Genomic DNA, 27842 nt, shown 5'->3' with positions numbered 1-27842 from the left:
CTTCCTGGAGGAGGTGACATTTGAGCTGAGCCTGAAAGGATGAGGAAGACTTAACCAGAGGAAGAGGCTATGAAGGGTGTTCCAAGCAGGAGGAATGACTTATGCCAAAGCCCAGGTGAGGGAGAGCGTGTTGTTTCCAAGGAACTGAAAATATCGTTCAGTGTGGCTAGTGCAGGATTTCTCAACGTCAGCTCTGTTGACATTCGGGGCTGGATGAGTCTTTGCTGTGGGGGCTGTTCTGCAGATTCCTGGCCTCAACCCAATAGATGCCAGTAGGACCCTTTCCCTAATCCACCCTAATCCAAGATAATCTCAGCTCAAGATCCTTGCTTTAACCACATTGGCAAAGACCCTCCTTTCAAACAAGGTGACAGTTTGAGGTTCTAGTTGTGACAATCAAAAGTGTCTCCAGGGACTTCCCTGGTGGCACAGGGGTTAAGAATCCGCCTGTCAATGAAGGGGACATGGGTTCGAGCCCTGGTCCGGGAAGATGGCACATGCCGCGGAGCAACTACGCCTGTGTGCCACAACTACTGGGCCTGCGAGCCACAACTACTGAGCCCACGTGCCACAACTACTGAAACCCGCGCACCTAGAGCCCATGCTCCACAACAAGAGAAGACACCGCAATGAGAAGCCCACGCACTGCAATGAAGAGTAGCCCCTGCTCACCACAACTAGAGAAAGCCTGCGTGCAGCAACAAAGACCCAACGCAGCCAAAATTAAATAAATAAATAAAATATAAATAAATTTTTAAAAATATTAAAAAAAATGTCTCCAGACATTGCCAAATGTCTCCTGGGGGGGCAAAATCATCCCTGTTGAGAACTAGGGGCTGAGAACGGGCAGTGTGAGGAGAGGAGAAAGGGAAAGATGTGGCTGGAAGGGTCAGCAGAGGGATGGGCATCAGCTAGTCAGGGACACTTCCTGTCTGAGGGACACTATGGAGGACTGGGCCACGTGGAGGCTGGCAAGCCCTGGGGACTGGGTTCAATTTTTTTTTTTAAGTACAATTAACTTTTTATTTATTTATTTTAAAATATTTATTTATTTGGTTACACTGGGTCTTAGTTGTGGCAGGTAGGCTTCTTAGTTGCGGCATGTGTGTGGGATCTAGTTCCTTGACCAGCGATCAAACCTGGGCCCCCTGCATTGGGAGCACGGAGCCTCATCCACTGTGCCACCAGGGAAGTCCCTGGGTTCAAACTGTGACCCTGCCGCTGTAGTGGTAGAATTGTGGCCCCCAAGATACGTCCACCCAAAACCTCAAAATGTGACCTTATTGGGAATAAGGTCTTTGCAGATGTAGTGTAAGTAAGGATCTCGAGTTGAGATCATTCTAGATTAGGGCGGGCCCTAAATCCAGTGACAGATGTCCTTATAAGAGACAGAAAAGAAGACACAGAGTCACAGAGAGGAAGCCCTGGGAAAGGCTGAGGCAGAGGCTGGAGTGATGTGTCTACAAGCCAAGGGATGCGAAGAGTTGCCAGCAGCCTCCAGAAGCTGGGAGAGAGGCAGGGCCTCCAGAAGGAACCAACCCAGCTGACACCTTGATTTCAGACTCCTGGCCTCCAGAAGTGTGAAAGAATACATTTCTGCTATTCTGAGTCACACAGTTTGTGGTCATTTGTTATTGGACATCAACCCAGCCACTTAGCAGCTGTGACACCTTGCACAGAGAAGCCTCACTGAGCGTGTTTTTTCTCTCTGTAATGTGAGTATAAACAAAGGCACTTACCTTTTAGGACTGTGATGCAAATGAAAAAAGAGTGTCCCTTTAACCAATAAATTAGCAAACATTCATGTCATGTTCAGAGGCAATCAGCTGGTATTATGTGGTCAAGGGTCTTTCAAGTAACAGTAATATAATACTGGCAGTTAAATGCACATCCTGTGTCCCTGGCACTGTTTTAAGTGCCTCTTGCTGCTGTCAAACAACACACGTTTATTCTCCTACTGCTTTGGGAGTCAGAGGTGCAAAATCAATTTCACTGGGCCAAAATCAAGGTGGCAGCAGGACCACGCTCCCTCGGGCGGCTTGAGGGGAAGATCAGTTTACTAACTTTTTCAAACTGCTTTTTCAGGGACTTCCCTGGTGGTCCAGTGGGTAGGACTCTGTGCTCCCAATGCAGGCGGCCCGGGTTCGATCCCCTGGTCAGGGAACTAGATCCCGCATGCCATGCTGCAACTAAAGACCCGGCACAGCCTAAATAAATAAATAAATATTCAAAAACAAAAACAAACAAACAACAACCAAAATATATACATGTACACAACTGAATCACTTTGCTGTACACATGAAACTAACACAACATTGTAAATCAACTATACTTCATTTAAAAAATTAAAAAAGGACTTCCCTGGTGGCGCAGTGGTTGAGAGTCCGCCTGCCGATGCAGGGGACACGGGTTCGTGCCCCGGTCCGGGAAGATCCCACATGCCGCGGAGCGGCTGGGCCCGTGAGCCATGGCCGCCGAGCCTGGGCGTCCGGAGCCTGTGCTCCGCAACGGGAGAGGCCACAGCAGTGAAAGCCCTGGGTACCGCAAAATAAATAAATAAAAATTTAAAAAATTAAAAAAATAAAATGGGAGTGAGAATGATGAGCTGGCTGGGAGCGGCAAGGGCATCGGGGCCACTGGAGCCTGAGCTCCAGGAAGGGGTGCCATCAGTGGTAGCTTAGCTGACCTTTGGGTTCTTCTTGCTGGGACTCTGCATTCTCCTTTGTAAAGTGGAGATGATAAGGAACTCCCTGAGTTGCCCAGAGAGTTCCGGTGAAAATGCTGAGTGCCCCAAGGAGGGAGTCTCAAGGCCCAGCTCACTCTTCATCACACCTTCTGATCCCCAATAGACATACTGAAAAGTGTTCAGTTTCACTTTTTAATCAGAGAGCGGCAACTCAAACTACACTTGAGACACACCCTTTGGCCGCCATATTGGCAAAGATCAAAGAATGAGAAACGCAATGTCAGCGAGGCTGCGGGGGAGCACGCACTCCTGTCCTGCCTGGGGAAGTGGAAGTGGGCACACCGTCTTTCCCGAGCTGCCACCATCAGAGGTGGCTTTCCTGCAAAATGGAGGAAGTGTAAGCTCTGGGCCGCTCATTTCCATGGCTTCGTCCAACACCCTGGGAGGTGCCCTTGCAATCTTGCACTCTTTTTTTTTGGGCTGCGTCAGCCGTGGCTTACAGAATCTTAGTTCCCCGACCAGGGATCGAACCAAGGCCCAGCAGTGAAAGCGCCAAGCCCTAACCACTGGACCGCCAGCAAATTCCCTACTCTTTTTCTTCAAGAGGGTTTCCAACTTGGTATAAACTTCAGGCTCTACGTATCCTCTGTTCTTTTTTTTTTTTTTGCGGTACGCGGGCCTCACTGTTGTGGCCTCTCCCGTCGCGGAGCACAGGCTCCAGACGCGCAGGCTCCGCGGCCATGGCTCACGGGCCCAGCCGCTCCGTGGCATGTGGGATCTTCCTGGACCGGGGCACGAATCCATGTCCCCTGCATCGGCAGGCGGACTCTCAACCAGTGCGCCACCAGGGAAGCCCCCTTTTTTTTTTTTTAATTTATTTTTGGCCGCGTTGGGTCTTCGTTGCTGCGCGCAGGCCTTCTCTAGTTGCAGCGAGCGGGGGCTACTCTTCGTTGCGGTGTGTGGGCTTCTCACTGTGGTGGCTTCTCTTGTTGTAGAGCACGGGCTCTAGAGCGCAGGGGCTTCAGTAGTTGCAGCACGTGGGCTCAGTAATTGCGGCACGTGGGCTCAGTAGATATGGCACACAGGCTTAGTTGCTCCGAGGCATGTGAAATCTTCCCGGACCAGGGATTGAAACCGTGTCCCCGGATTCTTAACCACTGCGCCACCAGGGAAGTCTCCGGGCTTCAGAGTGTTAATCATGACATTGTGAGTCCTTTTTTTTTTTTTAAAGTCCATATGATTTAAATTTATTTATTTATTTACTTATGGCTGTGTTGGTTCTTCGTTTCTGTGTGAGGGCTTTCTCTAGTTGTGGCAAGCGGGGGCCACTCTTCATCGCAGTGCGCGGGCCTCTCACTATCACGGCCTCTCTTGTTGCGGAGCACAGGCTCCAGACGTGCAGGCTCAGTAATTGTGGCTCACGGGCCCAGTTGCTCCACAGCATGTGGGATCTTCCCAGACCAGGGCTCGAACCCGTGTCCCCTGCATTGGCAGGCAGATTCTCAACCACTGCGCCACTAGGGAAGCCCCTTTAGTCCTTTTCGAGCAAGGTCACAGACCATATACTTGTAAAGATATGTGCCTATAGAAATTCAATGTGAGGACTTCCCTGGTGGTCCAGTGGTTAAGACTCCATGCTCCCAATGCAGGGGGCCCAAGTTCAATCCCTGGTCAGGGAACTATATCTCGCATGCCACAACTAAGAGCCTGCATGCCATAACTAAAGATCCTACACGTGGCAATGAAGATCCTGCATGCTGCAACTAAGACCCGGTGCAACTAACTAATTAACTAACTAAATAAATATTTTTTAGAAAAAGAAATTCAATACGGCATTGTTGGCAACCTCCCCAATCGGAAACAACTCGAAGGTCCACGAGACCAGTTGGGCCAAATTATGGTTCATCTCTGGGATAGAACATCACATGGCAGTTTAAAAGGTGGCCAACGTCCATTGTTAAGTTCAAGGTATAGAATTTCAGTGCAGTGCACATATTTTTTGTTTATAAAGAAGGAGGAAAATAGTAGTAATAAAGATTCACTCAGGGAATTCACTGGTGGTCCAGTGGTTAGGGCTCTGTGTTCTCACTGCCAAGGGCCTGGGCTCGATCCCTGGTCAGGGAACTAAAATCCCACAAGCCACACAGTGCGGCCAAAAAAAAAAGTTTCACTAAACAAATAGGTTTTGAGAGCTTCTTATGTATAAGGTACAGTTGGAGGCACTGGGGACATAGACAATATAGTGGAGGAGACAGTGAACAAGAGAAGTGAGTGAAACATGGTAGTTTAGAGGGTAAACAGTAACATGGGGGAATAAAATTGGAAGAGGAAAGGATGAGAGATTTCGAAATTGTCAAATGGGTGGTTTCAAGGAAGGCCCTGAAGTGGAAGTGACATTTGAATAAAGAGCTGAAGCAAGGGTGTCCTGAATTTGGCAGGTATTTGGGGAATTTTATATTTATTTATTTATTTATTTATTTTTGTGGCCGCACCACATGGCTTGTGGGATCTTAGTTCCCTGACCAGGGATTGAACCTGGGCCCCAGCAGTGAAAGTGCCAAGTCCTAACCACTGGACTGCCAGGGAATTCCTGGGGAATTTTAAGAGAATTAAGTTGTATGTGTAGAGAAGGTCTCTGAAAGGCTGTTAACCGTAACCACATAAGGGGCAAGGTACTCCCCCTTTTCATGCTTTAAATCACAAAATAAAATTATCAGCAACCTCAGGGAATCTGGTCTGCCCACTTATAAGTGTCATCACCTCCTGTAAGGGTGTTCCATAACATTTAGCATCACTTATAAAAACAGGTTAATTATGTCTAAGTTTTGATTAATGCACGTAACCCTCTGGACTCTGTAGCCAAATTCAGCAGGTCCTTCTCTGAGCGTCTTTCAGTTCCTAGAATGCACCAAGCTCACTCACCACAGGGCCTTTGCACCGGCTGTGTGCCCTCTGCCTGGACAGCCACCCCCTCTCACCCTCAGCCTCTCCCCAGTCCTTGTTGCAAGACATCGCCCACATTTCTGTTTTCTGTTATTTCACGTGTACTTGTGCCTTCCCTCACGAGGACAGGGATAGGGTCTGCCTTTTCATCACCTTAACACGCTTCACCCCCCCACCCCCCAGCACACAGCCTGTCACTCAACTCTGATTTAGAGGATGAAGAAACGATTCTTTCCGTTGAAAATTTTAAGCTCCCACAACTAACTGTAAGGTTTCATTGGCAGGAGGGTGGGGCATCCCCCATCCACCCCCAGCACAAGCTGGCAGGTCAGGCTTCCAGGAGTTATTGCCCAGTGCCTGGCATCTATTTATTGGAACCAGAAAAGAGGAGAAGCAGATAGAGGCCAGAGAGAGAGGATGGTGTCTTCTCTCCGTGGAAGAAGGTAATTCAGGCATAAAGCAGTAACACAAGCTTCCAGAACACCTTTGAACACTCTTGCGGACCGGCTCAACCCACTCCCTCCTTCACCCGGGGGGCGGGGGGGGGGCGCGGCGCCTTTAAGGCTCCCGGAAACGGCCGGCAAGACCGGAAGTGACCCGCTTTAGTGCACCTCTTCACGTGGTGCGGGGGGGAAGTGACGCGCGCGGCCCGGGAGCTGCGGACGCGGAGGCCGACGGAGCCGGAGTCACGGACGCCGCGGGGTCTCCGGGACAGGTGACCGGGGGAGGGGGCCGGGAGCGCGCCCGGAGAGGGCGGGGCCTGACGCCCCACGTACAGGGAGCGGGTGCGGGCACGGGCGGGGTAGCGAGCAGCCCGCGGGGGCGGGGTCAGAGTACTCTGCGGGGGGCGGGGACTGGACGCCCACATGGGAAGCTGGAGGGGTACTGGAGGGGCGGGACGTCGGTGGATGGGCAGGGCCGGGGTGGGCCGGGCTGAGGGCGAGTCCGGAGCGTGGGTGGGCAGCTGGGGGCGGGGCCGAAAAGTAGTGCTTGGGCTGGGAGCGGGGCCAAGTGTTACCCGGAGAGCTAGGGGCGGGGCCGGGACTCTGGCCGAAAACTCTGGGGGCGGGGCCAGAAAGTTTTGCCTGCCCTGGAAGTGGGTTCTTGAAGTCAGGGGCGGATCCAGGGGCTGACCCAGGGGCTGACCCGAGGGTGAGGGCGGGGCCAAAAAAGATGCCGGGGAGCTGGGGACGGGGCCAGAGTGCTGGCAGAGAATGCTGGGGGTGGAGCCAGAAAGTTTTGCGGGAGCCCGGGGCGCGGCCAGAGTGTGGTGAAGAAGCCGTTGATCCAGAACGTAGGGGTACCGGGGGGCGGGGTCAGATTTTGACTCGACTAGGCGGGGGCGGAGCCAGGGGGCGTGACCAGAAGGTTGGAAGGGCGAATTGGAGGCGGGGCCAGGGTGTGGCTGGCGAGCCGGGGGCGGGGCCGGTGTAATAACGCGAGAAGGAGGAGGCGGGTTTAGGCTGTTGCCTGGGGATCTAGAGGGCGGGGCCAGAGGATTGGCTGGGAAAGTCGGAAGCCGGGGGTGGGGGGATTAATGACGCGAGCATGTGGGCGGGGCCATAGGTTTGGCGGGAAAGGCGGGGCCAGAAAGTTTGCCCTGGCCCGGGGCGGGCCTGTGGCGTTCCTACCGGGTGGAGACTGAAGCTTTTACCTAGAAAGCCGCGGGCGGGCGGAGAAGTTTTGTCCGCGCTAGGGCGGGTACAGTTTCCCCTGGGACGTCAAGCCAGACCCAGGAAGTCTCTCCAGTGGGTACCGGGCCTGTTGGCGGAATCTTTGTGGGAGTGCGGGAAGGCAGCGGCACCTTTCTTAGGATGCTGCGGGTGGAGCTAGAACATTCCTGAGTGTAGGGGCAGCAAATAGGAGTGGGGTTCGAACTGTATTGACTGTGGGGTTATAAGACGTTTGTGAAACTCCTGGGAAAGAGGCATATGTAGACTGCTCACGGGGATGTGGGCGGCGCCGGAATGGGCACAGGGGGTTGGGCCTAGAACTTTCTTGTGCACTTTGGGGCAGGGGCCCTACCTAAGCTCTCCTGGGATAGAGGCCCGGGTTTAAACTCCCAGCACAGAGGTGTGGAGACTGACATAGAATTTCCGTTTTGAAGGGAGCAGTATGGGATGTTTTCCTAAGTGGTGGGGCGGGACCAGAACTTTTCCAAGGTGGGTGTGATTACATTGTTTTTATGGGAAATGGGTGGGTCCAAAACGTTTCGGAGAGGACTGAGTCTAAACATTTCCAGGTAAGGGGCGGGCTAGCACTTCAAGAAGAAGGTGTGGGAGTGAGGGCTAACGTTACCTTGGAGTGCAGGTGTTTGTGTGCCCGCGTGCAGTGTGTGCGTTAGAGGAGGCCCCGTCATGGGAGAGGAGGAGACAGATTGGGTAGAGTCATTGGCCTTAGTCCTTCTGTTCCCTCTGACCTCAGGAACCCCGAGTGCTGTGTCCAGATTCTGCAGGGAAGGTTTGCTGGGACCCTGGTCCCATCCTGCCAGTGGAATGGTGAGAAGGAAAGTGGGGTCTCTGGGATCTGAGCTTTGGGGCAGGGGCCTTGGGAGGAGGGGACCCAGGTTCCTGACTCTCAGACACCAGATTGAATGGCACTGGGGTGGGTGTAGGTTTTCCTCACTGTCTCTGAACTGTCTACCCCTCTCAGTCGGCCACACTGGATCTGAAATCGAAGGAGGAGAAGGATGCTGAGCTAGATAAGAGGATCGAGGCTCTTCGGCGGAAGAATGAGGCCCTCATCCGGCGCTACCAGGTGCCCTAGCCCCGCCCTGGGAGACCCCATCCCCTCTCCTCCCCGCAGTGAGTTTCCGTCACCTCTCCCTTCCTTAAAACCTTTTCATGAGTTTTCATCACTCTCGGGATAAAAGCCAAAGGCCTTAGCCTGGGATTCCTTCTTTCATTCCATCATTCATTCATTCATTTGTTCACAAGTATTCTCCAGTGTCTTCACTGCACCAGGCCCACTGCTGAGTGGTGCTGGGGAAGCAGCAGTGATGGAGATGGCCCTGGTCCCCGGGCCTCACAGGCCAGTAGGGATCCAGCTGTGGCTTCAGTCAGTGATGACAGAGTGGGCAAGGCTGGGATGGAGGAGTTCAGGGTTCTGTGGGAGCCCAGAGGGGGCTCTTCACCCAGCCCGGGGGATACGAAGGGGGCTTCCTGGAGGAGGGGATTCTGAGACCTAAAAGGTGAGTAGACAATTAGTCAGTCGAAAAGGAAAGCATAACACGTTTTGCACAGAGGGAACAGTTTGCGCAAAAACTTGGAGCTTGAAGTGGGAGGGTCAGTTGGGGGATATTGACCTGGAGTGATCAGCTGGGGCCAGGCCATGCAGGGCCCAGAACACCAGCAGGCTAAGAGTTTGGACTTTTTCCTAAGGACACTGCGGAGCCCTGGAGGGCTCTGAGGGGGAGTGGGGCCAGGTCAGAATGCCTTTTTAGGAAGACCCCTCTGGCTGCTGTGTGGTGGTGGGTGGGAGGAGGGGAGACAAGGAGGAAGCTGGGGCAGGGACTTCAGTGGGGGATGTGGAGAAGAGGTGCCCGGCCTGGAACAGGGCTTTTGGGAGGGACTCAGTGACTGACGGGCCGTGGTGGAGTTAGAGAGGAGAGAGGGTCCAGGACGAGGCCCAGGTCCCTGTCACAGGTGACAGAGTAGGTGGTGGGGCTGTCCCTGAGATGGGATGAGGAGTGGGTTTCACTTATTCATTCTTCATGCGTTCGTTCATTTAAAACAAAAACAAAAACATACTGAGCCTCTGTTGTGTGCCAGGCAGTGTTCTAGGCTCAGGGTATACATCAGTGAACAAAACAGGCAGACGATTAGCAAAATACACATAACGCGGGGTAGTGATGGGGGAGGGGGAGGGGTGAGAGAATGGCAGGGGAGCTGGTCAGGGAAGGCCTTCCTGAGAAGAGGACTTTTGAGCGGAGACCTGAAGGAGGTGAGGGACTGGAGGATCTCTGGGGGAAGAGTGTTCCTGTGGGAGGGAACAGCGGGTGAAAAAGGCCCTGAGGCAGGTTTGAGCCTGGTAGGTTCCAGGAACAGTGAGGAAGTCAGAGTGAGGGGAGAGAGCGGGAGGTGAGTTCATGGTGGTAACGAGACCAGACTCTGTAGGGCCCTGTTGGCTGTGGGGAGGCCTTTGGCTCTGACTCAGAGAAGGGCACACAGGAGGGTTCTGAGCAGGGGAACAGCCTGGTGGAGTTTGAGGGAAGATGCTGAAGTGACCAGCTTTCTTGTCTAGAGCTCCAGAGAGAGGTCTGGGCTGGGGCAGACTTGGGAGAAGTTCAGGGGGCTGTGGGAATCCAGCTGGTACAGAGGACCCCTGACACTCCCTATCTCTGTTGTTTGCTCCTAGGAGATTGAGGAGGACCGTAAAAAAGCTGAACTCGAGGGAGTAGCGGTGACAGCTCCCCGGAAGGGCCGCTCAGTGGAGAAGGAGAATGTGGCAATGGAAATGGTGAGCTCCACGCCGGGGTGGGGACTCGTGAGTACAGGGTGGGGGGGAGGGTTGAGAACTAAAGGCCTTCCCAGCTGCCCCAGACCTGTGGGAGCCTTGATCCTGGCAGCTGTCCTCTGGGCCTGGGATGTCCCCGTCTCCCTGCCCCAGTGACTGTACTTTCCCCCCCTCCCCCCTTTCCAGGAGAAGAACCTGGGTCCCTCCCGGAGGTCTCCTGGGACCCCTCGGCCCCCAGGGGCCAGCAAGGGAGGCCGGATCCCCCCTCAGCATGGAGGCCGGGCAGGCATGGGCCGGGCAGGCATGGGCCGGGCATCCCGCAGCTGGGAAGACAGTCCCGGGGAGCAGCCTCGAGGAGGAGCTGGGGGCCGCGGCCGGAGGGGTCGGGCCAGGGGGTCCCCTCATCTCTCTGGAACTGGAGATGCCTCAGTTGCCGACCGCAAATCCAAGGTAGGAGCCGAGCAGGGGCTGGAGTCCTCTGGAGAGGCTCCACGTTGTCCTGTTTCTCTTTCTGTTCCTGCTTTCAAACTGATTGTCTCCTTCATCCATCTTTCTCTGCTTCTTTTTCGGCCCCTCTCTTCAGCTCTTTTTCATCTCTTCCCTCCCTCCCTCCCTCCCTCCCTCCCTCCGTCCCTCCTTCCCTCCTCCAGGCCAGTGCTTGTAGGTACTCTCCCTGTCTCTTTCTATCTCTCCTGTTTTGCTCTCTGTCTGCTGTGTGCTTGCCCACCCGCCTGTCCTTGCCCGTCTCTTTTTTCTCTTTCTGGTGCTGTCTGGTGGGCTCTGTCCAGTAGCACATGCGCGCACGCTTTCTCTTGCATGTGTGCGTACGCACATGCTCTCTCTGTGTCACTCCCCGGATTTGTTGGTGGGAAACAGTGATGTTCTTACTGTAACTGCTCCCAGTGCCCCACCACGCAGGTTAGCAGAATGGGAGGCTGTCTGGCATGGTGGCTGAGGGGTCAGCCTTCTTCTGTTAGTTCCCTGTCATTGGGCAGCTCACTTCCCCTCTGAGAACTTCCTGGTTCTCACTCTTAAACGGGAATGAAAATCAGGTTTAAAGGTTATTGTAAGCATCATGTGACATCAGACATTGAAACCCTCAGAGTAAGTGCTCAGTGAGTGTTATTTAAGGATGGTTATTATTTGTAGGTGCTAAGCTGTTGTAACTGAAAGACCCCAAAACGCCATGGCTTCCGTTAGATGGAAGTTCATTTCTCTCTTGTATGCTGAGTCCTGGAAATGCCACGTGCTCATCTCAAATTCTGTTACCTTGGAAGGAGAGGAGAATGGATTGTGGGGGTCACCTGGCCATGTGCCGAGTTATTACTGTGGCATTGTTACCGTGCCAGCCATAGTGTGCTGGGGTTCCCACCCCTCTCCCAGGTTCAGAGTTTTGCTAGAAAGATTCACAGCTAAGATTTATTACAGGGAAAGAATACAAAATAAAATCAGCAAAGGGAAAGAAGGGCCCATGGGCTGAAGTCTGGAGGATGCCAGGTGCCAGCTTCCAAGAGTCTTCGCCCAGTGGAGCCACATGGGCTGCACTTCATTCTTCCGGCATTGACAATACGTGTCAGAGGTCATCGACTGGGGACTCATTAGGGACCTAGTGCCCAGGCTTTTTATCCGGGGCTGGTCATATAGGTGCCCTCTGCCTAGTACACGCACAAATTCCAGACCCCAAACGGAAAGCAGGCGGTCAGCACACGCTGTATTTGCACAGACAATCGAGGTACGTTGAGCCCCTTTATCGGTTGACCGGGGACACACTGAGAGCCAATGCCCAGCTGCCAGCCAGGGGCTGCCATGCAGCAGGCCTAAGAAGAGAGCCTCAGAAGGTGACGGACGCTCGGGTTGAGTGGTTCTTTCTGACACCCTGTGTCTCTCTTTGTCCCCTCCCTCCCCCAACAAGGAGTGGGAGGAGCGGCGCAAGCAGAACATTGAGAAGATGAATGAAGAGATGGAGAAGATTGCAGAGTACGAGCGCAACCAGCGGGTCAGTGCCTCGGGCGCTCCCTGGCGGTGGGGCGGAGCCGCCGGGCCCCGGGAGCCCGCCAACACCCCCCACCTCCGTGTACCCGCAGGAAGGCGTGCTGGAGCCCAACCCAGTGCGGAACTTCCTGGACGACCCCCGGCGACGCAGCGGGCCCCTGGAGGAGCCTGAGCGGGACCGTCGGGAAGGCAGCCGCCGGCACGGGCGCAACTGGGGGGGCCCCGACTTCGAGCGGGTGCGTTGCGGCCTCGAGCAGGAGCGGCAGGTGTGTGCCGGCAGCCGGGGCTCCCGGGGCCACGACATTCCTTCCGGCAGCCAGTCTCTGGGTTCAGGGGTGGAGTGTGTGTGGAGGGCCGGATGCGGCGCAGGGGACACAGAGTAGGGAGAGGCAGCAGCCCTGCACTCAGGCTTCGCCCCCCCCCCCCCCCCCCCGCCCAGTGATTGTCGGTTCTTGAGCCAGCACCACACTGTTTTCCTTCCGAAGCTTTCTGGTGTGTTTTGGCGATGTTCTCTCATTACTAACGTTAGTGATATTTACTGGGCCTCTGCCGGGGCCAGGCACTGTTTTGGGTGCTGGGACTAAATCAGTGACCATGTAATAAGATGTCAGGTAATGGCAAGTGTAGAGAAGAAAACTCCAGCCCAGCCGGGTCAGGGGACAGAGGAGAGAGGGATGCTACTAAGAGACAGAGACCTGGGATGGCCTCTCTGAGAAGGTGCCACATGGGCAGATGTGGCTTTGATCTTCTCCACGTGTGACCTTGAGCCGGTGGCTCTACCCCCTCCCCCCAGCTTAGAGGGCCTGGGGGAGGGGGTGTGGCGGGGGAGGGTTGTAGCTGGGTCCTGACTGCCTGTCTGCTGGGGGCAGGGCCGCCGGGCCGGCCTGGGTGGCGCTGGGGACATGACGCTCTCCATGACGGGCCGAGAGCGGTCCGAGTACCTGCGCTGGAAGCAGGAGCGGGAGAAGATTGACCAGGAGCGGCTGCAGCGGCACCGCAAGCCCACCGGCCAGTGGCGGAGGGAGTGGGATGCTGAGAAGACTGATGGCATGTGAGTCTCCACCCTGCCTCTTCTGTTTGGTTTCTCGACCTCAGCCCTGACTTCTGACTCTTGCCTGTCTCTGGTTTCTCACCCTGTGTATCAGTTAGCAGTTGCTAGGTGATGCTGCGTAACCACCACCAAATCTCAGGGACACATGAAAGCATTTCTTTCTCACGTGTTCACAGGTCTCCTGGGTTGGGCTGATCCAGGCTGGACTTGAAGCTGTGGGTCTACCTGGGTGTGCCTTCCCTTCAGGCTCCCTGGGGATGTGCTGGCCGTGGCACTGGCAGATGTGTAGGAGGGAGAGTGGACACGCTTCCCTATTCTGATAGCCAGCAGACCCTGCATTGCTGTGGCAGGAACTTAAACTCTGCCCACTCTAGTGGGTGGTACTGCAGTGGCTACATGGCCAAGGGCACAGATGTGAATTCTCACACAGGGAGGGCATGAAGAGTTACTTATAGTGATTACACCTCTGCATCCTCCCTTCATCCCTCTAACCTGTTCCCCACCAACCCAAACTCCTTATCCCGGTGGCATTATTATCCTCAGGTCTGACTCTGTCCCCTTTTGGGTCCCAGGAAACATCCCGTTAGTCAAACTGAAAGCAAAGGCATCATCCACAGGAGCACTGACTTCCACAGCGAAGACAGAGAGGTTCTGGAAGAGCCGCCAACGGCAGTCTTAAGGTCAACAGCTGTAGTTTTTACATCATCCTGTATCCTCTGCCGTGGCGCTGGCTGAAGAAAGAGGATCTTGTCTGTGTGCCTGGCGGTCAGAGCATTTATTTTTGGATTGTGAGCTAAGCCTGTGCCAGCATGAGAAATGTTTTGCACAGATACGGTAGCTGATCTTTCTAAGGTGTAGACAGGTGGGGCTTTTGGGGAGATGTTCTCAGGCTTAAGACTGAGAAAGTAATTGTTTTCCTCTTATGTCCTCAGAGCAGCCAGCAGCAAGTCTCACTACTGCACATGTGCAATGATTTCATGAGCAAACGTTTATTGAGTCCCTCCTATGTGTCTTGGAAGGTTCTAGGTGATGGGGATATAGCCGTGAGGAAAATGCTTCTGTCTTCATGGAATTTAGAGTCCAGTGGGAAAGATGGGCAATGAATAGAGCTCATGTCAGATGCTGAAGATTAATGAAGCAGAGCGTGGAGAGGGTTGGAGGCTGCTGTTCTGGACTTAAATAATATATGTAATAATATGTGATTAGGAAGTTTAGGAAAGTCTCCAGACTGAGGGCTGAAGGAGGTTAGGGGGTGAGTCGCTGAGAGATCTGAGGAAGAGCAAAGGCCCTGAGGCAGGAGCTCCATGTGGTAGGAGAACTTGCTTAGCTGGGGAGGTGAGAGAGTGACAGGAAATGAGGCCGGACAGGGAGCTGGGGATCATGTACTTTCCAAATTTTTGTTCACGGGCGGGCAGGCTGTCAAATACTGAATTTTTTTCTTCTGTATTTGTCACTATGATGTCAAATTTGCCCCTTGCCTTTCACCTGGTCCTGTCCTCCTTTTAGTCAGTGACATTCCTCACCTCTGCCTGCTTCTGGTTGACCACCTTGCCGTCTGTGATCTTGATTTCTGACCCTGGCCCCCATCTCTCCCCCTAATCTCTTCCCACCCTCCTGTTCGCCCTGTGCCCCCAGCTGCCTGCTCACCCCCTTTCTCTTTCCCCAGGTTCAAGGATGGCCCAGCCGTGGCCCTGGAACCATCCCACCGCTATGGTGAGTGGGAGTCCTTGGCGGGGTGAGGCAGCTGGCTGGGCCGGGGCCAGGGGAGGGGTGGGCGTGGTTTGTGCCATGCCCTCCACCCCCAACTTCCCCTGGGTTCTGTTGCAGATGACCAGGCCTGGGCCCGGCCTCCCAAGCCCCCCACTTTCAGGGAATTCCTGTCCCAGCACAAAACTGAGGTCAGCCGTAGAAAGAGGAAGAGCGGCCGACCTCAGGCCAAGGCAGCCCCCCGTGCCTACAGGTGGGGGCACCCCTTCCCCTTGCATGTGCACCAGCGGGGCTGTGTGGCTCTACCCCTGGCCATTCTCTGGCTTGTGTGTGGGAGGGTGTGTCTATCTGTCCTGTCTTGGCCCTGCCTGCCTCGGGCACTCGTCTCCCTGTGGGTCAGGAACTTGGTTTTGGGGGTGTTGGGGCCTGGCTCTCCACTTTGCCCTCATCTGTCCTCTCCTCCCCTCCCATCCGAGTCCTCTTCTGCCACTTGGCCCTCCTCCATCTGTCTGTCCCTGACAGACACGCCCACCATTTCCTCCTCCTGGGTGCTCCAGCGTGCCAGCTCCCCCCACCCAGCTGAATGTTGCAGCTCTGTCTCTGGGGGGGCGCTGGGGGTGGGGAGCCCTTCCTCTTTCCACCTGGGCTTCACCCCATTCCTCTGTTCCCTCCAGTGACCACGATGACCGCTGGGAGACGCAGGAGGCAGTGTCCGCAGCCCCTGAGCCCACACAGCCCTCTACCCCTGAGGAGGCGCCCATGCAGGTAGGGTGGCGTGTCATCTCTGGCAGGTGGTGTGAGAATGCCCAGGGCCCACACCCTCTCCCCGACCTGCCTTGTGTTTCTCACAGCCGCCCGAGAGCCCGGCCCCTGCCCATCAGCCTCCTGAGGACGAGGACGAGGGTGAGGAGGGTGAGGGCCAGGAGGGCGAGGGTGACGACGGGGAGGCCGAGGAGTGGGAAGACATGAGTGAGGATGCGGAGGAGGAAGAGGTCGAGGAAGAAGAAGAGGCTGATGAGGAGGGAGAAGAACCAGCCCGGGACCACCGGCCCCACGAGCCTGAGCCCAGCGGGAGCCCCAGCGGGAGCCCCAGCGGAAGCCCCAGCGGGAGCCCCAGCGGGAGCCCCAGCGGGGAACGTGGCGACGAAGAGCCCGCCAGGCCGGAGGAGCCCCTGCCACTCCCCCAGGCCCCTGCCACGCCTTCCAGCCCCTTCTCGCCCACTGGGGGCCACCAGCCTGTGTCCGACTGGGGTGAAGAGATGGAGCTGAATTCTCCCCGGACCGCCCATCCGGCTGACGCCCTCTCTCTGGGTGAGGCCTGGCCTTTCGGAAATGCATGAAGCTGGCTGCTTGTGTGTGTGCTTGAGGGGTACATGGGGGACCCTCAGGCTCAGCCCCAGGACCCCGTGTGTCCCACCGCCCTGGTGGCTAGGGAGGATGGGCCATGCCTGCCTCTGGAATGCCCACCCCCAGATCCTGCCCTTCTGCGAGCTATTCAGAGTGTCCTCCCCAATAAAGAGTTCACTTTCTCCAATGACCCTCCCCACGTGTGTCCTTGAACCCCCCCTCACTCCCCAAGGGCCTTCTGTCTTGGGTGGGGGGATACTTGGAGGGGAAGGGGCTTGACTGGGCCTCCTCCTCCTCCAGGAGGTGACCAGCCAGCCCCTGCCTCCTTGAAGAGTGGGCCCAGCCTCCCAAGAACCCAGAAAGCTGAAGAGGAGGGGTCTGAGACAGCTCCAGGTGGGGGAGCGGCTGTGCGGTGGCCTTCTTCCTTCCGCTTCCTCTTGGGTTGAGGGGAAGAGGGTTTGGGGGGAGTAGAACGGGGTGGAGTGGGTCTCCACCATGGGTGTGGGGAGCAGCTGGACGGGGGTGGGATTACGCTGCTGGGAAAGGTGGGCGTGAAGGGGGTGGGGCTAAAGGAAGGACTTCCCCCGGGTCGAGCCGCTAGGAACTGAGTGTGTATGGGGTTTGCGGGTGAGAAGGTGGAGCCAGGATGGGATTAGGATTTAGAGGCCCATCCCAGGGGTTCTGGAAAGTAATCTAAAAATAAGGGGGTGGGCTAGGTTCAGGGGGAGGAGCTAAGGGCAGGATTAGAAATTTAAGTAGGTCATAAATAAGAATGGGGAGGGGCAGAGTAATAGATTTAGCTGTGGGCGGGATTAGAGTTTTGAGGTGTAAATTAGTAAATTGGGGTAAATTAGAATAGAAATAGGTAAGATAGTGGGGTAAAAAAATTGGGGTAAAATAGAATGTTGGGGCCAGCGGACCTGGAGCCAGAGGCCAACCCTGTCTCCACCTCCAGCAGGTGGAAGCCAGATTGTGAACCACGGACCTCCCCCAGGAGTGGGATTAGGATTTCGAGGCAGAGCCAAGGAAGGTCTGGTTAGGACTCAGGAGGTGGGCAAGGGAAGTGAAGGGTAGGTCCTGTAGGGCAGGCGTGATAGAGGTTGGCTTAGGCCCGTGGTGGGGTGGGCCCGCGATCCGAGAGGACGGAGTTTATGGTGGTGGCTGAGGCCGGGGTGCCCAAGCGCTTTGCCTTTGGGTCACGTGACTGCGATCTCGTTATATCAGATTATGTATTCGATTGTAAACAGGGTACTGCTGGGGTGGGTGTTGCTGCGTGGGTCCACTCCGAGGATTAAAGGAGTCTGAGACTCGTAAACCGCTTAACGCGGGGTGGGCGGCAGCCAGGCTCAGTGGGGCAGAGGGGCGGGGCTAGAGCGTCCCGGGTCCGGCGGTAGGGGTGCAGGGGTTACTGCTGCCCTCCAGTGACCACCCCTTCTCTTTCCAGAGGCGGACCCTGAGGGCCAGGAGACGGCGGAGATCACCGACTTCCAGAGGGTGCGTTTCTGCAAAGTGGTGGCGGCCGCTTCGCCACCGGGGGCCGCCCGCTGACCGCGCCCGCTGACAGTGCCCTCTGCGCTCTGCACTAACCTCCTGCCGCCTCGCTCCTCTGTCCTCTGCTTCCGCCACACTCCAGTCAGGAGAGGGTTAAATGTAAGGGGGGAGGAGCCAGGGATAGTGAACCGGGTTGGGCCAGGGCAGTAGTCCCGTCTCACAAAAGGGGGGCGCTGTGGCACCGGGGTGGCTGAGACGTCCCTGAGTTACCGCCTTATGGAGGCCATGGGGGTCTAGGTGCCAGTTCCCGGGCCGTTTTCCGCTTCCAGGAGCTTACGTCTGGGGCATGGCGAATAGCCGGTGACTCCTGAAGGACTTGATTTCCTCGGCCGCCAGCCCGGTCCCTATTAAACGCAGTGCTTCCGCTAACCTTTGAACTGTGTTGCTGGCGGGGGCAGGCTGGGTTGCTGAGCTTGGCGGGCTTTTTCGTGGCGGAAGAGGCGGGAGGAAGGGGGTCTTTCTTCCTCCACCCCCCCTGATACGTCTTCCCTCCCCCCCTCCCACAGGCCTCCCCGAATTCCTGAAGACGCTGCTGGGAGGGGACTGAAGCTTCCCCGCCTTGATGGGGAGGGGGAGGCAGGAGGGGCTTAGTCTGGATCTCCGGGCTCTGCTCTCTCGTCCCCGGAGCCCACTCTGGACCCCATGGTTTTAGAGAGGGAGAAATTGAGGGTGGTGGGGGAGGAGATGGGGAGGGGGCGTGATTGGTGTGTGGGGCGGATCTGGAGCTTCGGGTTGTGAGCTTAGACCTCAGGACACAAAGTATGGAGAAGGAGGCACGTCCCGTGAGGGGGCGTGGTTAGGGTGACTGGGTGGGGCCAGAATTCTGGTTATGGAGTTAAACCATGGGACGGAGGATGTTAGGATGTGGGATGGAACCACGAGAGCAGGTTTAGATGGGAATCCGTTATGCCGGTGTGGGGCGCAGCCAGCGGCGGAGGGCGTGGTTTAGAATGGGGTGCGCAAACTAGTGGAGAAAGGAGGTGGAGCCTGGACTGAAGATGGGTGAGGGTAAGGGGAGAAGAGGGTGGGATCGAAAGTTGGAGTAGAGTTTAGCTTGGAGAAACGCAAGTTACAACTGGGGCGGGACTGCGGCTAAGGAAGGGCGGGACTTAAAAGGCCTGAGCTTGGCAAGGGAGTGGTGGAGCTAGATGCCTGGAAGGAGTCCGAGTTCCGAAAGGGGACGGGGTTAGGGCGCAGGGAGGAGGACAGAAAAGGGAGAGCGGAGCTAAGCGCCGGTACAGGTATAACATCTGCCTGGCCAGCCTGGCGGGTGTCGGCTGAGCCGAGACTTAACGTTTGAGAAAAATCGAGGTATTGCGTGCTTGGGGCGGGCCCAGAGCCAGGTGGGGGCGGGGTCAGACGCTGTGATTAAGCCTTAGGTTGATGATGGTTGGCCGGAGGCTGAGGAGGGGGCGGGCTTACGACGCGGAGGAAGCCCGCCCGCGCGGGGGCATGACCACGCTGGCGGGGGCGGGGTTGGACGAGGGAGTGTTAGAGCGCGAAGGCGGTCCTCCGGAGGGGCGGGCCCAAGGGGCGGGTCCTGTGTGGGCTGTGGCGCTGGGCCGAGTGGGCTGCGGGGATGCGGGGCACGAGCTGCGTGGGTGGCGGCGGCGAGAGCCCGGGTGGCGCGGGGCTGAGCGAAGGCCCGCGGGGCCGCTGGCTGCGCCTGGCTCCTGTCTGCGCCTACTTTCTCTGCGTGTCGTTGGCTGCCGTGCTGCTCGCTGTCTATTACGGTCTCATCTGGGTTCCCACGCGGCCCCCTGCGGCCCCAGCCGGCCCGCCGCCCAGCGCGCAGTCCTCTCCCTGCGGCGCCCGCGCGGGTGCTCTACCTGCCTCGGTGCCCGCTGCTGCGTCGGTCTCTTGTCTCCTGGGAGCCCCTGGCGGGCCGCGACCCCACCTCGAGCTGCCGCACAGCCGCCGCCGCCGCCGCCACAGCGACCCCAGCCGCCGCCCGAGCCGCCAGACGCCGGGGGAGACGCCGGAGGCCGCGGGGGGCGAGGACCCGGGTAACCCTCCTTTTCACCCAAGATGGACCGCCGGCCCTCGAGAGCCCGGCGCCCCCGCCGCGGATGCGCCGTTCCCGGATTGGGGTCTGGCTCCCTCTTCATGACATCGTGTAGCGTCTCCGGAGCCGTCATCCTGAAGAATGGGGGGCGAAGAGGGTCTGGCTCTGGGCCTCGCCCCTCGCAGCTTCTCCGCCGTCAGGCCGGTCCTCCACCATCTGGCCGACCGCAAACTGATCTTTGCCTCCTGACCCTCCCTCTTTAGGATTCTGAGTACAGAGTCTTCAGCCCGCCCCCCTTCTCCCTGAATCTCCATATCCATCTTCCACCTGCAATAAACTCAGCCCCAGCTGCCTCGTGCTGTGTTTGTCGTGTTGTCTACAGAGGTGCCGCCCCTCTCAAGTTTGTGAGGGCAAGTCCTTCCTGGCATCTGATCTTCGTTTCTCTCCCTAGGTGGGCTGTGTGGGTTCTCCCCTTCCCTCGGGGGGCCCTTTTCTTCTTCCATTGGTATCATGTATTTTCTGGGTTGGGGTGAGGAGAAGAGGCTTGTCGGCAACAGGGTAGTTGAAGGTTAGGCAGTGTGAAGGACTTTGCAGTTTTTTGCATGCTTGGGGCAGAAGTCAAGTTCCTCTGGAGGGGAGCAAAGGGTCCGGCCTCCTGTTACAGCACAGGAGATGAGAGATGGGATGATATCAGCAAGAGCTGGGTTTCTGGGAGCTGTGATTCGTATAATTATAATGTCGGGGACAGAAGCTAAGTCACCTGGAGATGTAAGGGTGCTGCTGGGAGAGAATGAGGCCTTCTTCCTGGAATCTGAGAGATGAGCATGGACGGGTGGTGGTAGAGCTTCTCTGCCCCTCTGGAAATCACAGAGGAAGTTATCAAAGCACGCTGCTGCCTTTGGAGATTAGTACAACCTCTCTGGTCTGCAATGCTGCTTGCAAACCAAGGTAGAGAAACTCCAGTCCTGCTAAAAGAGTCAGAGGTGGTCGAGTCCATTTTCCCATCCCGACTACTAAGGCCTAGCTCTGGGCAGGGCGTAGGACCCTACAAGCAGGAAGTGGTTTCCTGTCCAACTACCTCCCTTGAACCGGAGACTTCCCCAGGATGGTGAAGCTGAGCCTCTTTCCTAGACTGGGACATCTGTGGATATGTACCTGGCTAGGAATGTCAATCCGTTGACCTCCTCTGCTTCCTCTACCCCTCCAGCACCATTTCCCAGAGGGTGTCTCCAGAGTGAATGGGACTCAGGCAGCCAGCACCTTTTTCCAGTTAGCGTAGATGGTGGTTAGGGGCACTGACCTTGGGCCAAGACACCCAGTTTCAAATCCTAGCTCTTCCTCTCACTAGCTGTGTGACTTTGGGCCGGTAACTCAACCTCTTTGGTCCTGTAAAATGAAGATGATCATAGTATTTATCTCATGAAGTTTTCTCTGAGGATTAAAGAAGCTGGTGATTTGAAGCCCACAGAACAGTATATGTTCTTTCTCTCCACCCACCTCTGTCCCTTGGGGTTTTAAAAACCATAGCTTGGATCTCAAGGAATATCCAGTCAGCCCAGAGCCCTGGACACCAGCCAATGGTGAGTTAGAGGGAGGGACTCCATCTCTGTTCCCACTGGCCCCCTTCTCTCTAGTTCTCAACTCACTTCTCCCAACCCGTTTTCCTGCTCTCTTGGTTTCTCGTCTGTGTGTCTCCCTCACCACTGTCTCCTCTTCCCCTTTTCTCTTTGTCTCTCAATTTTTGTGTGTCTCTGTCTGATGTCTGTCAATATTATCTCTGTTTCTATCCCTCACTCTGTTCTGACTCGCTCGCCTCAGCTCTCTCTCTATTTCATCCCGCTTCCTCACCTTCCTCCCCCCCATCTTGATCCAACCCCTGCTTCTCATTTTTCCCGTAGTTCAGCCTCCCTCACTCCCCTGTCTCCTCACCCCCCTCTTTTGTGTGTTTCTCTTCCCTTCTCTCTTCCTGTTTTTCGCAGGCTCTCTTTTGGTCGCTGTCTCTTGATCTTTCATTTAACAAATATTTATGCAGCACTTACTATGTGCCAGGCCTTATTTTAAGCACTGAGGACACAGCAGGGAACAAAACAGGCAGAAATTTCTGCTCTCAATGGAGCTGACATATCAGTGAAGAGACAGACAAGAAATATAGATGAATAACTTAAGTATATGTTATTACTATCAGGTAGTAATAAGCACAAAGGAGAAAAATAATCAGGGGGATAGGGGCATAGGGGATAGGGAGTGATGAAGTTGCTGGTTACTGGCTAGAAGCCTAAGAGAAGTGAGGGCAGGACATGCGGATCTTGGGAGAAGAGTGCTCCAGGAATCAGGAACAGCAAGTGCAAAGGCCCTGAGGCTGAAGGTGCTTGGCTTGTTCAAGGAACAGCAAAGAGGTCAGTGTGGCTGGAGCAGAGTGAATGAGAGGGAGGGCAGGAGAAGGTTGGGGGAGAGAGAATGGGGGTAATTTGTGCAGGGCCCCATGGGACAGGGTGAGGACTTTTACTTTGATTGAGGTGGGGAAGTGGGAGGCTTCTGAGCCCGACATAGGTGTTAACAGGACCCTCCGACTGCCACGTGGGGAATGAACTGCAGGGAACGGGGGTGCAAGCTGGGAGCCCAGTAAGGAGACTACAGCCGTGATTCAGGTGACGGACGATAGCAGCTAGACCAGGGTGGTGATGGAGAGGCAAGGAGAGGTGGGTGGTCAAATTTGTGTGTATGAAATACCCATGGCATATAAGTTACTATTTTAACCATTCTGAAGTGGACAGTCACCACCATCCATCAGTCTGACAGCTGTGAAAGGAGAGAGGGAAAGAAGGACTGGGTCAGAGGAGCCTTTGGCTGTACGTCTGTGGGGTGGGGGTGGGGTGTGTGTGTCTCTGGGGCGGTCTTTGAGCAAAGGTTGCCCATCAGAGGACTCCTGGGTGGGGCTGCAGTGGGCTGGCACTAGTACCCACTGTGTTCTCATTGGGAGCTGCCCAAGGGAGGCGCGGCCGTGGCACCAATGAGGTGGAGCTGTCAGACAGCTGTGCTGTTAGCAGCAGGATCTCTTAGAGGGAGATCTGAGCAGCGCCATTCCATGGCCACCACAGGGATCTAACTGTTTCTAGTTCTTTCTGGCCTCATCCCCAGGCGGCTTCACCTGGTGCCCACAGATCCAGGAACCTGTGAGCCCCTCATTCCCATCCTAAAGAGAGAGGGAGGCCTAGTTCCCTACTGATGAGCCAAAAGGCTTGTCTTCAGTCTGATTGGATCAGCTTGGGTCACATGACAACCCCGGAACCAATGCCTGTGCCAGGAGGGTTAGACCAATCAGGACCTACTGCTGGATCTGGCCAAAGCCGGCAGACTTGACAAATCCTCAGCCAAACTGCAAGGACTGGGGCTACCAGGAGGGGGCGCTAAAGAGTCGCAGTCCTCCAGGATCCTGCCGTTCTCCCCCACGTCCAAGTTGAAGTCGAAAATTTACAACAATCAGAGCAGGAGTATGGGTAGATGACGTGTGAAAGGCCTGCCGATAGAATCCCCTATCCCTTATCCGTAATTCCGAATTCCAAAAAGCTCTGACAACCAAAAAAAGAGTTTCTTCAGGGGGTCATTTTGGCCCAGTCTCACATGGCGGCAAGTCAGCTAATATGCGTTCTTAACACTATTTATCTCCGTTGGTGTGAATTTTCACACATTTTGCTGCAAATATATTAACATGTCTGATGGAGCAGGGTCTGCTTCAATCCCCTGGGAGCATTACATAATATATGGCATTCGCTCAGAATTACCTTTCTAAAATTGGAACAGTTCTGAGTTCTGAAACGCATCTGTCCCCAAAGACTTCAGCTAAGGGATTGTGGACCTCTAATTGGGCACGCTGCCAAACCTAGATTCATCTTAATTATTTGTTCAACATTTATTTAATGGCTTTGGGAAGAAACTCATTTTCCATTACGATCTTTTTTTAAAAATAGAGAATGAGTTCATTTACTAAATCCCTTTTGTTAACGATATGCTATTTTATTGTGTGTGTGTCTGTGCATGTGAAAGTGTGTCTGTGTATGACTATGTGAGTGTGTCCATGTGTGAAGCTGTGTCTGTATGTGTGTGAAAGTATTTCTGTGTGTGTACATATGGGGGTCTGTGGAGAGATGGTGTGTGTGAGTGTGTGTTTGATCTTGTCTGCGTGTCTGTGCCTGTGTGTGTTTGTGAGCATCTAGTTATGTCTGTATGTAATTTTGTGTGTGTGCATGTGACCGTGGATCTCCGTGTGAATGTCTGTGTGTATGTGTGTGAATGTGCAGGAGAGGAGACATGGTTCACGGTTTAAAGTTAATATGCTGAAATAAAATCCTCATTTCTCGCGACCATCTCTGCTTCTGTCTTAGAATTTCAGCGAACTCCACAAAACGACTCAAATTTTGCGCTGTCAAGCAATACCTTATACTTCCACTAGAGGTCGCCTGTCCACCTGGGCCAGAAGAAACTAATTCCTGGGAGTTTGTAGATCCTTGCAGAGAAGTGCCAGGGACAGCTAGCTCAGGCTTGCCTCAGCTGCACATAGAGCAGCAGTTCTCAAACTTACTGGTCTCAGGATTCTTTACACCCTTAAAAATTCTTGAGAACCCAAAGAGTTTTTTTGTATGTGTGTTATATTTATCGATATTTAAGCATTAAGGGGCTTCCCTGGTGGTCCAGTGCGTAAGACTCTGCGCTCCCAATGCAGGGGGCCAGGGTCCGATCCCTGGTCGGGGAACTAGAGCCTGCATGCGTGCTGCAACTAAAAGCCCGCATGCCTCAGTGAAGATCCCGCATGTCGCAACTAAGACCTGACACAGCCTAAATAAATATTTTAAAAATATATATTTAAGTATTAAGATGGAGAAGTTAAAAATTATTTAGTAAGTCATTTAAAAATAACCATGATAAATCCATTGCGTTTCTGCAACGGTTTTATTGTGGTAAAATGTACATAACATAAAATTTACCATTTTAACCATTTTTAAACATACAGTTGAGGGCTTCCCTCGTGGCGCAGTGGTTAAGAATCCACCTGCCAATGCAGGGGATATGGGTTCGAGTCCTGGTCCAGGAAGATCCCACATGCCCTGGAGCAACTAAGCCTGTGAGCCACAACTACTGAGCCCACATGCTGCAACTACTGAAGCCCGCGCGCATAGAGCCCATGCTCCACAACAAGAGAAACCACTGCAATGAGAAGCCCGCGCACCACAACGAAGAGGAGCCCCCGCTCCCCGCAACTAGAGAAAGCCCGCACGCAGCAACGAAGACCCAACGCAACCAAAAATAAATAAATAATTTTAAAAAAATGTATACAGTTCAGAGGCATTACGTAAATTCACATTGTTGTGCAACCATTATGACCACTCATTTCCAGAATTTCTTTTTATCTTCCCAAACTGAAACTCTACTCACTAAACAATAATTCCTCATCACCCCCACACCAGGTAATCTCTATTCTACTTTAGGTCTCTATGAATTTGCCTATTCTATGTACCTCATGTAAATGGAATCATACAGCATTTGTTCTTTTGTGCCTGTCTCATTTCACTTAGCATCATGTTTTCAAAGTTTATTCATGTTGTAGCATGTGTCAGAATTTCCTTCCTTTTTAAGATTGAGTAATATTTCATTGCACACAGATACCCCATTTTGTTTATTCATTTGTTGATGGACATTTTGAAACATTGCATTTAAACATAAATAACATTTTAAATGAGAAATGCTATATTTTCCAAAATAAAAAAAATTTAATGAGAAGAATGGCATTATTTTACATTTCTGAGAATAAGTAATGTCCAGTTCAAGAGAAGACAACTGGATTTTCAGAGTTGCTTTTTCACTTGATCTGTTGCAATATCACAAGTCATCTGGCCTCTGGAAAATTCTGGGTGAAGTCCAGCCAAGCCATGGGAAATCCTGAGAGTGGGCTTTTCCAGCCTGTTAACCGCCAACCACACCACCCTGAAACTTATGTGGTTGTAAAACCGCCTTTAGCCTTCCATGTCATCTGCATTTAACATCTGGTCTGGGTACAATTACTTATGATTTTGCCAGTATCATCTTGCTATGTGGTCCATGGATCGTAAATAAAATAAAAATAATCTGGTGGTCATACAGTCACACTGCAACTACGTAATGATGATGAGTCTGTGGATATACTGCTGGTAATATATCAATTCACTATAGTTGGGTAACAAACAATCAAAACCTGTGTGTGATGTACACATATTGTAACCAAAAGTGTGGTCCAGCTGCTCACAGCTCAAAAGCCAGTAAAGAGGCAAGGTTGGTGGCAAGGAAAGTTTTCTTTACTTTGGTTGCCGGCAACCAGTGGTGAGGCGGGGAGGGTGGACACATGTTCAAAGGCTGACTTTCCCCCCGCCCCGACAATCAGGAGGCAAGAGCTTTTATAGACAGAGGGAGGGGGCTCCATGCAGAAACAAAACAATCAGCTCTGACAGTCGTCTTGAAATTGGTCATCAGTGGTCTGATTAGCATCATCTTGATTGTTTTAAGTACAGTTAATCTTCAGTTCCAGGGTCGGTTTGTTCCCATTTCCTTGAGGCCAGTTCTCAGAATTGTGGCAGCTTATGTCATGGCTACACTCTGGTCATCATGTAGTTAACTTCTTCCACTTGCTGGAGTTTTCAGTATCAGACAGCTCACAGGATAGGCTCAGAATATTATCTATAGCCCTTGAGAAGGAACTAAAGGTCCTTGACTATGCTTAATGACTAAACTATTATTATTATTTAGTCTTGTTGGACTGATTTCCTCTGTTTCTTCATTTTCTCACTTCTCTGATTAAACTTATTCTTGGGCTAACATTTTTCCACAGACGAAAGGCAGGTGGAGGACATGCGGAGGGGGAGGGACCTTAGGGTCTTGCTCCGTTTCAATATGAACATTTATTTAGCTCATGCTGAGAGTCACCTAGCTGATTGTGGCTGGATAGCTCTACTGATCTTGGCTGGGCCATCCCATATGTCTGAGGTCATCTGGGGCATGATTGATTGGGGCTGGGCATGGCGGGCTGCCTCGCTGATCTTGACTGGGCTGCCTCAGGTGTTTGTGGATGGGCTGATCTTGGCTGGCCTTGGCTGGTGCATTCAATGCTTGGGACCAGCGGTCTATCCCAGGACCTCTCCTGTTGATGGCAGAGGTGTGAACTTAACTATACAGGTACATGTCAAGCCTCTGTTTGTGTTCTGTGTACCATCATACTATTGGCCAAACAAGTCACATGGCCAAGCCCAATATAAAGGGATGGAAGTATTATACATTCCTTCCAAGGAGAAGAGGTGGATGGAGTGAAGACTTCTGAAGAGTAATCCAATCTGCTACAGGTGGTCATGTCCCAACCTAGGCCACCATGTGGGGGGAGGGGGGTTGGGGAAAGGGCCTGGACGTTGTGTTCAAACCTGAACCTGAGAACCAAAGTATGAGCATCCAGTAAGGGTGATATGAACGGCACGAATATTAATATTGTGCCTCAGAGAGGTTAAATAGTAATTTGCAGAGCAGTGAGTGTGTGTGTTGGGGGGATGAGTGGGTGGGAAGATGAAAATCCAGGCCATCTGACTCTGAACTGTTTCATTTCACTGTTTATTTTGCTTCTTAGCCCAAACCATATGGAGAGCCCACGTGCAGACACTGTGGTTTAAAATCCTGGCTGTGCTCCCACTTGACAGCCAGAATCAACTGTCAGTCATGTGAGTAAGCCCCCTGGGACATCCAGCCAGCCAAGCCTTCAGATGAGTGCAGCCCCAGCCAGCATCCGACTGGCCAAGGGAAAATTAAAAATATGGTCAAGCGTGGACTAGTTCTTAGAATTTGCAGGCTGAAGTGGCACATATTCCTTCTTCTCATGTTTCACTGGGCAGGGAAAGTCACATGGCCCCGCCAAACCTCCAATAGGTGGAACCCTACCATGTGCCCAGGAGAGCCACAGTATTTGAGACCGTCTCTACTGACTGTCACAAATGGGTTCTTTCCTGCTCTGAACCACGAGTCACACATTCTGCAGATCCTCTGTGAAAGACACCATCTTTGACTAGAAATTGGGCTTGCTTTCTCTTTATAACAGA

The 27842-nt window shown here is 53.9% G+C and overlaps 2 protein-coding genes across 5 annotated transcripts; both read left to right on the top strand.

Annotated features, from left to right (window-relative positions):
* Nucleotides 1-6242: 6242 nt before the first annotated feature.
* On the top strand, nt 6243-18375 carry CCDC9 (coiled-coil domain containing 9; the record flags this gene model as incomplete). Of its 4 annotated transcripts, XM_082676404.1 has the most annotated exons (15): nt 6243-6344; nt 8054-8127; nt 8282-8386; nt 9986-10087; nt 10271-10534; nt 11997-12080; nt 12169-12342; nt 12946-13127; nt 14794-14840; nt 14955-15087; nt 15509-15599; nt 15686-16145; nt 16482-16574; nt 17626-17675; nt 18239-18375. In XM_082676404.1, the coding sequence occupies exons 2-15, from the start codon at nt 8125-8127 to the stop codon at nt 18254-18256; spliced, it is 1806 nt and encodes a 601-aa protein (XP_082532530.1). In that variant the 5' UTR covers nt 6243-6344; nt 8054-8124. The 4 variants fall into 4 exon arrangements, with proteins under 4 accessions (XP_082532530.1, XP_082532528.1, XP_082532529.1 ...); XM_082676402.1 differs by lacking the exon at nt 18239-18375 and having other exon boundaries at nt 17626-17729; XM_082676403.1 differs by lacking the exons at nt 6243-6344; nt 18239-18375 and adding an exon at nt 7248-7377 and having other exon boundaries at nt 17626-17729.
* A 936-nt stretch (nt 18376-19311) lies between these two features.
* INAFM1 (InaF motif containing 1) lies at nt 19312-20079 on the top strand (the record flags this gene model as incomplete). Its single annotated transcript, XM_082676406.1, has 1 exon — nt 19312-20079. One exon carries the CDS (start codon nt 19312-19314, stop codon nt 19840-19842), a length of 531 nt encoding a protein of 176 aa, XP_082532532.1. The 3' UTR covers nt 19843-20079.
* Between the last annotated feature and the right edge of the window lie 7763 nt (nt 20080-27842).

This window comes from Grampus griseus, assembly GCF_964374135.1.
Source record: "Grampus griseus genome assembly, chromosome: 19".
In the NCBI taxonomy this organism is placed as follows: Eukaryota; Metazoa; Chordata; class Mammalia; order Artiodactyla; family Delphinidae; genus Grampus; species Grampus griseus.
The sequence above is the reverse complement of the archived record's forward strand: the minus strand, read 5'-3'. Positions and strand labels throughout refer to the sequence as shown.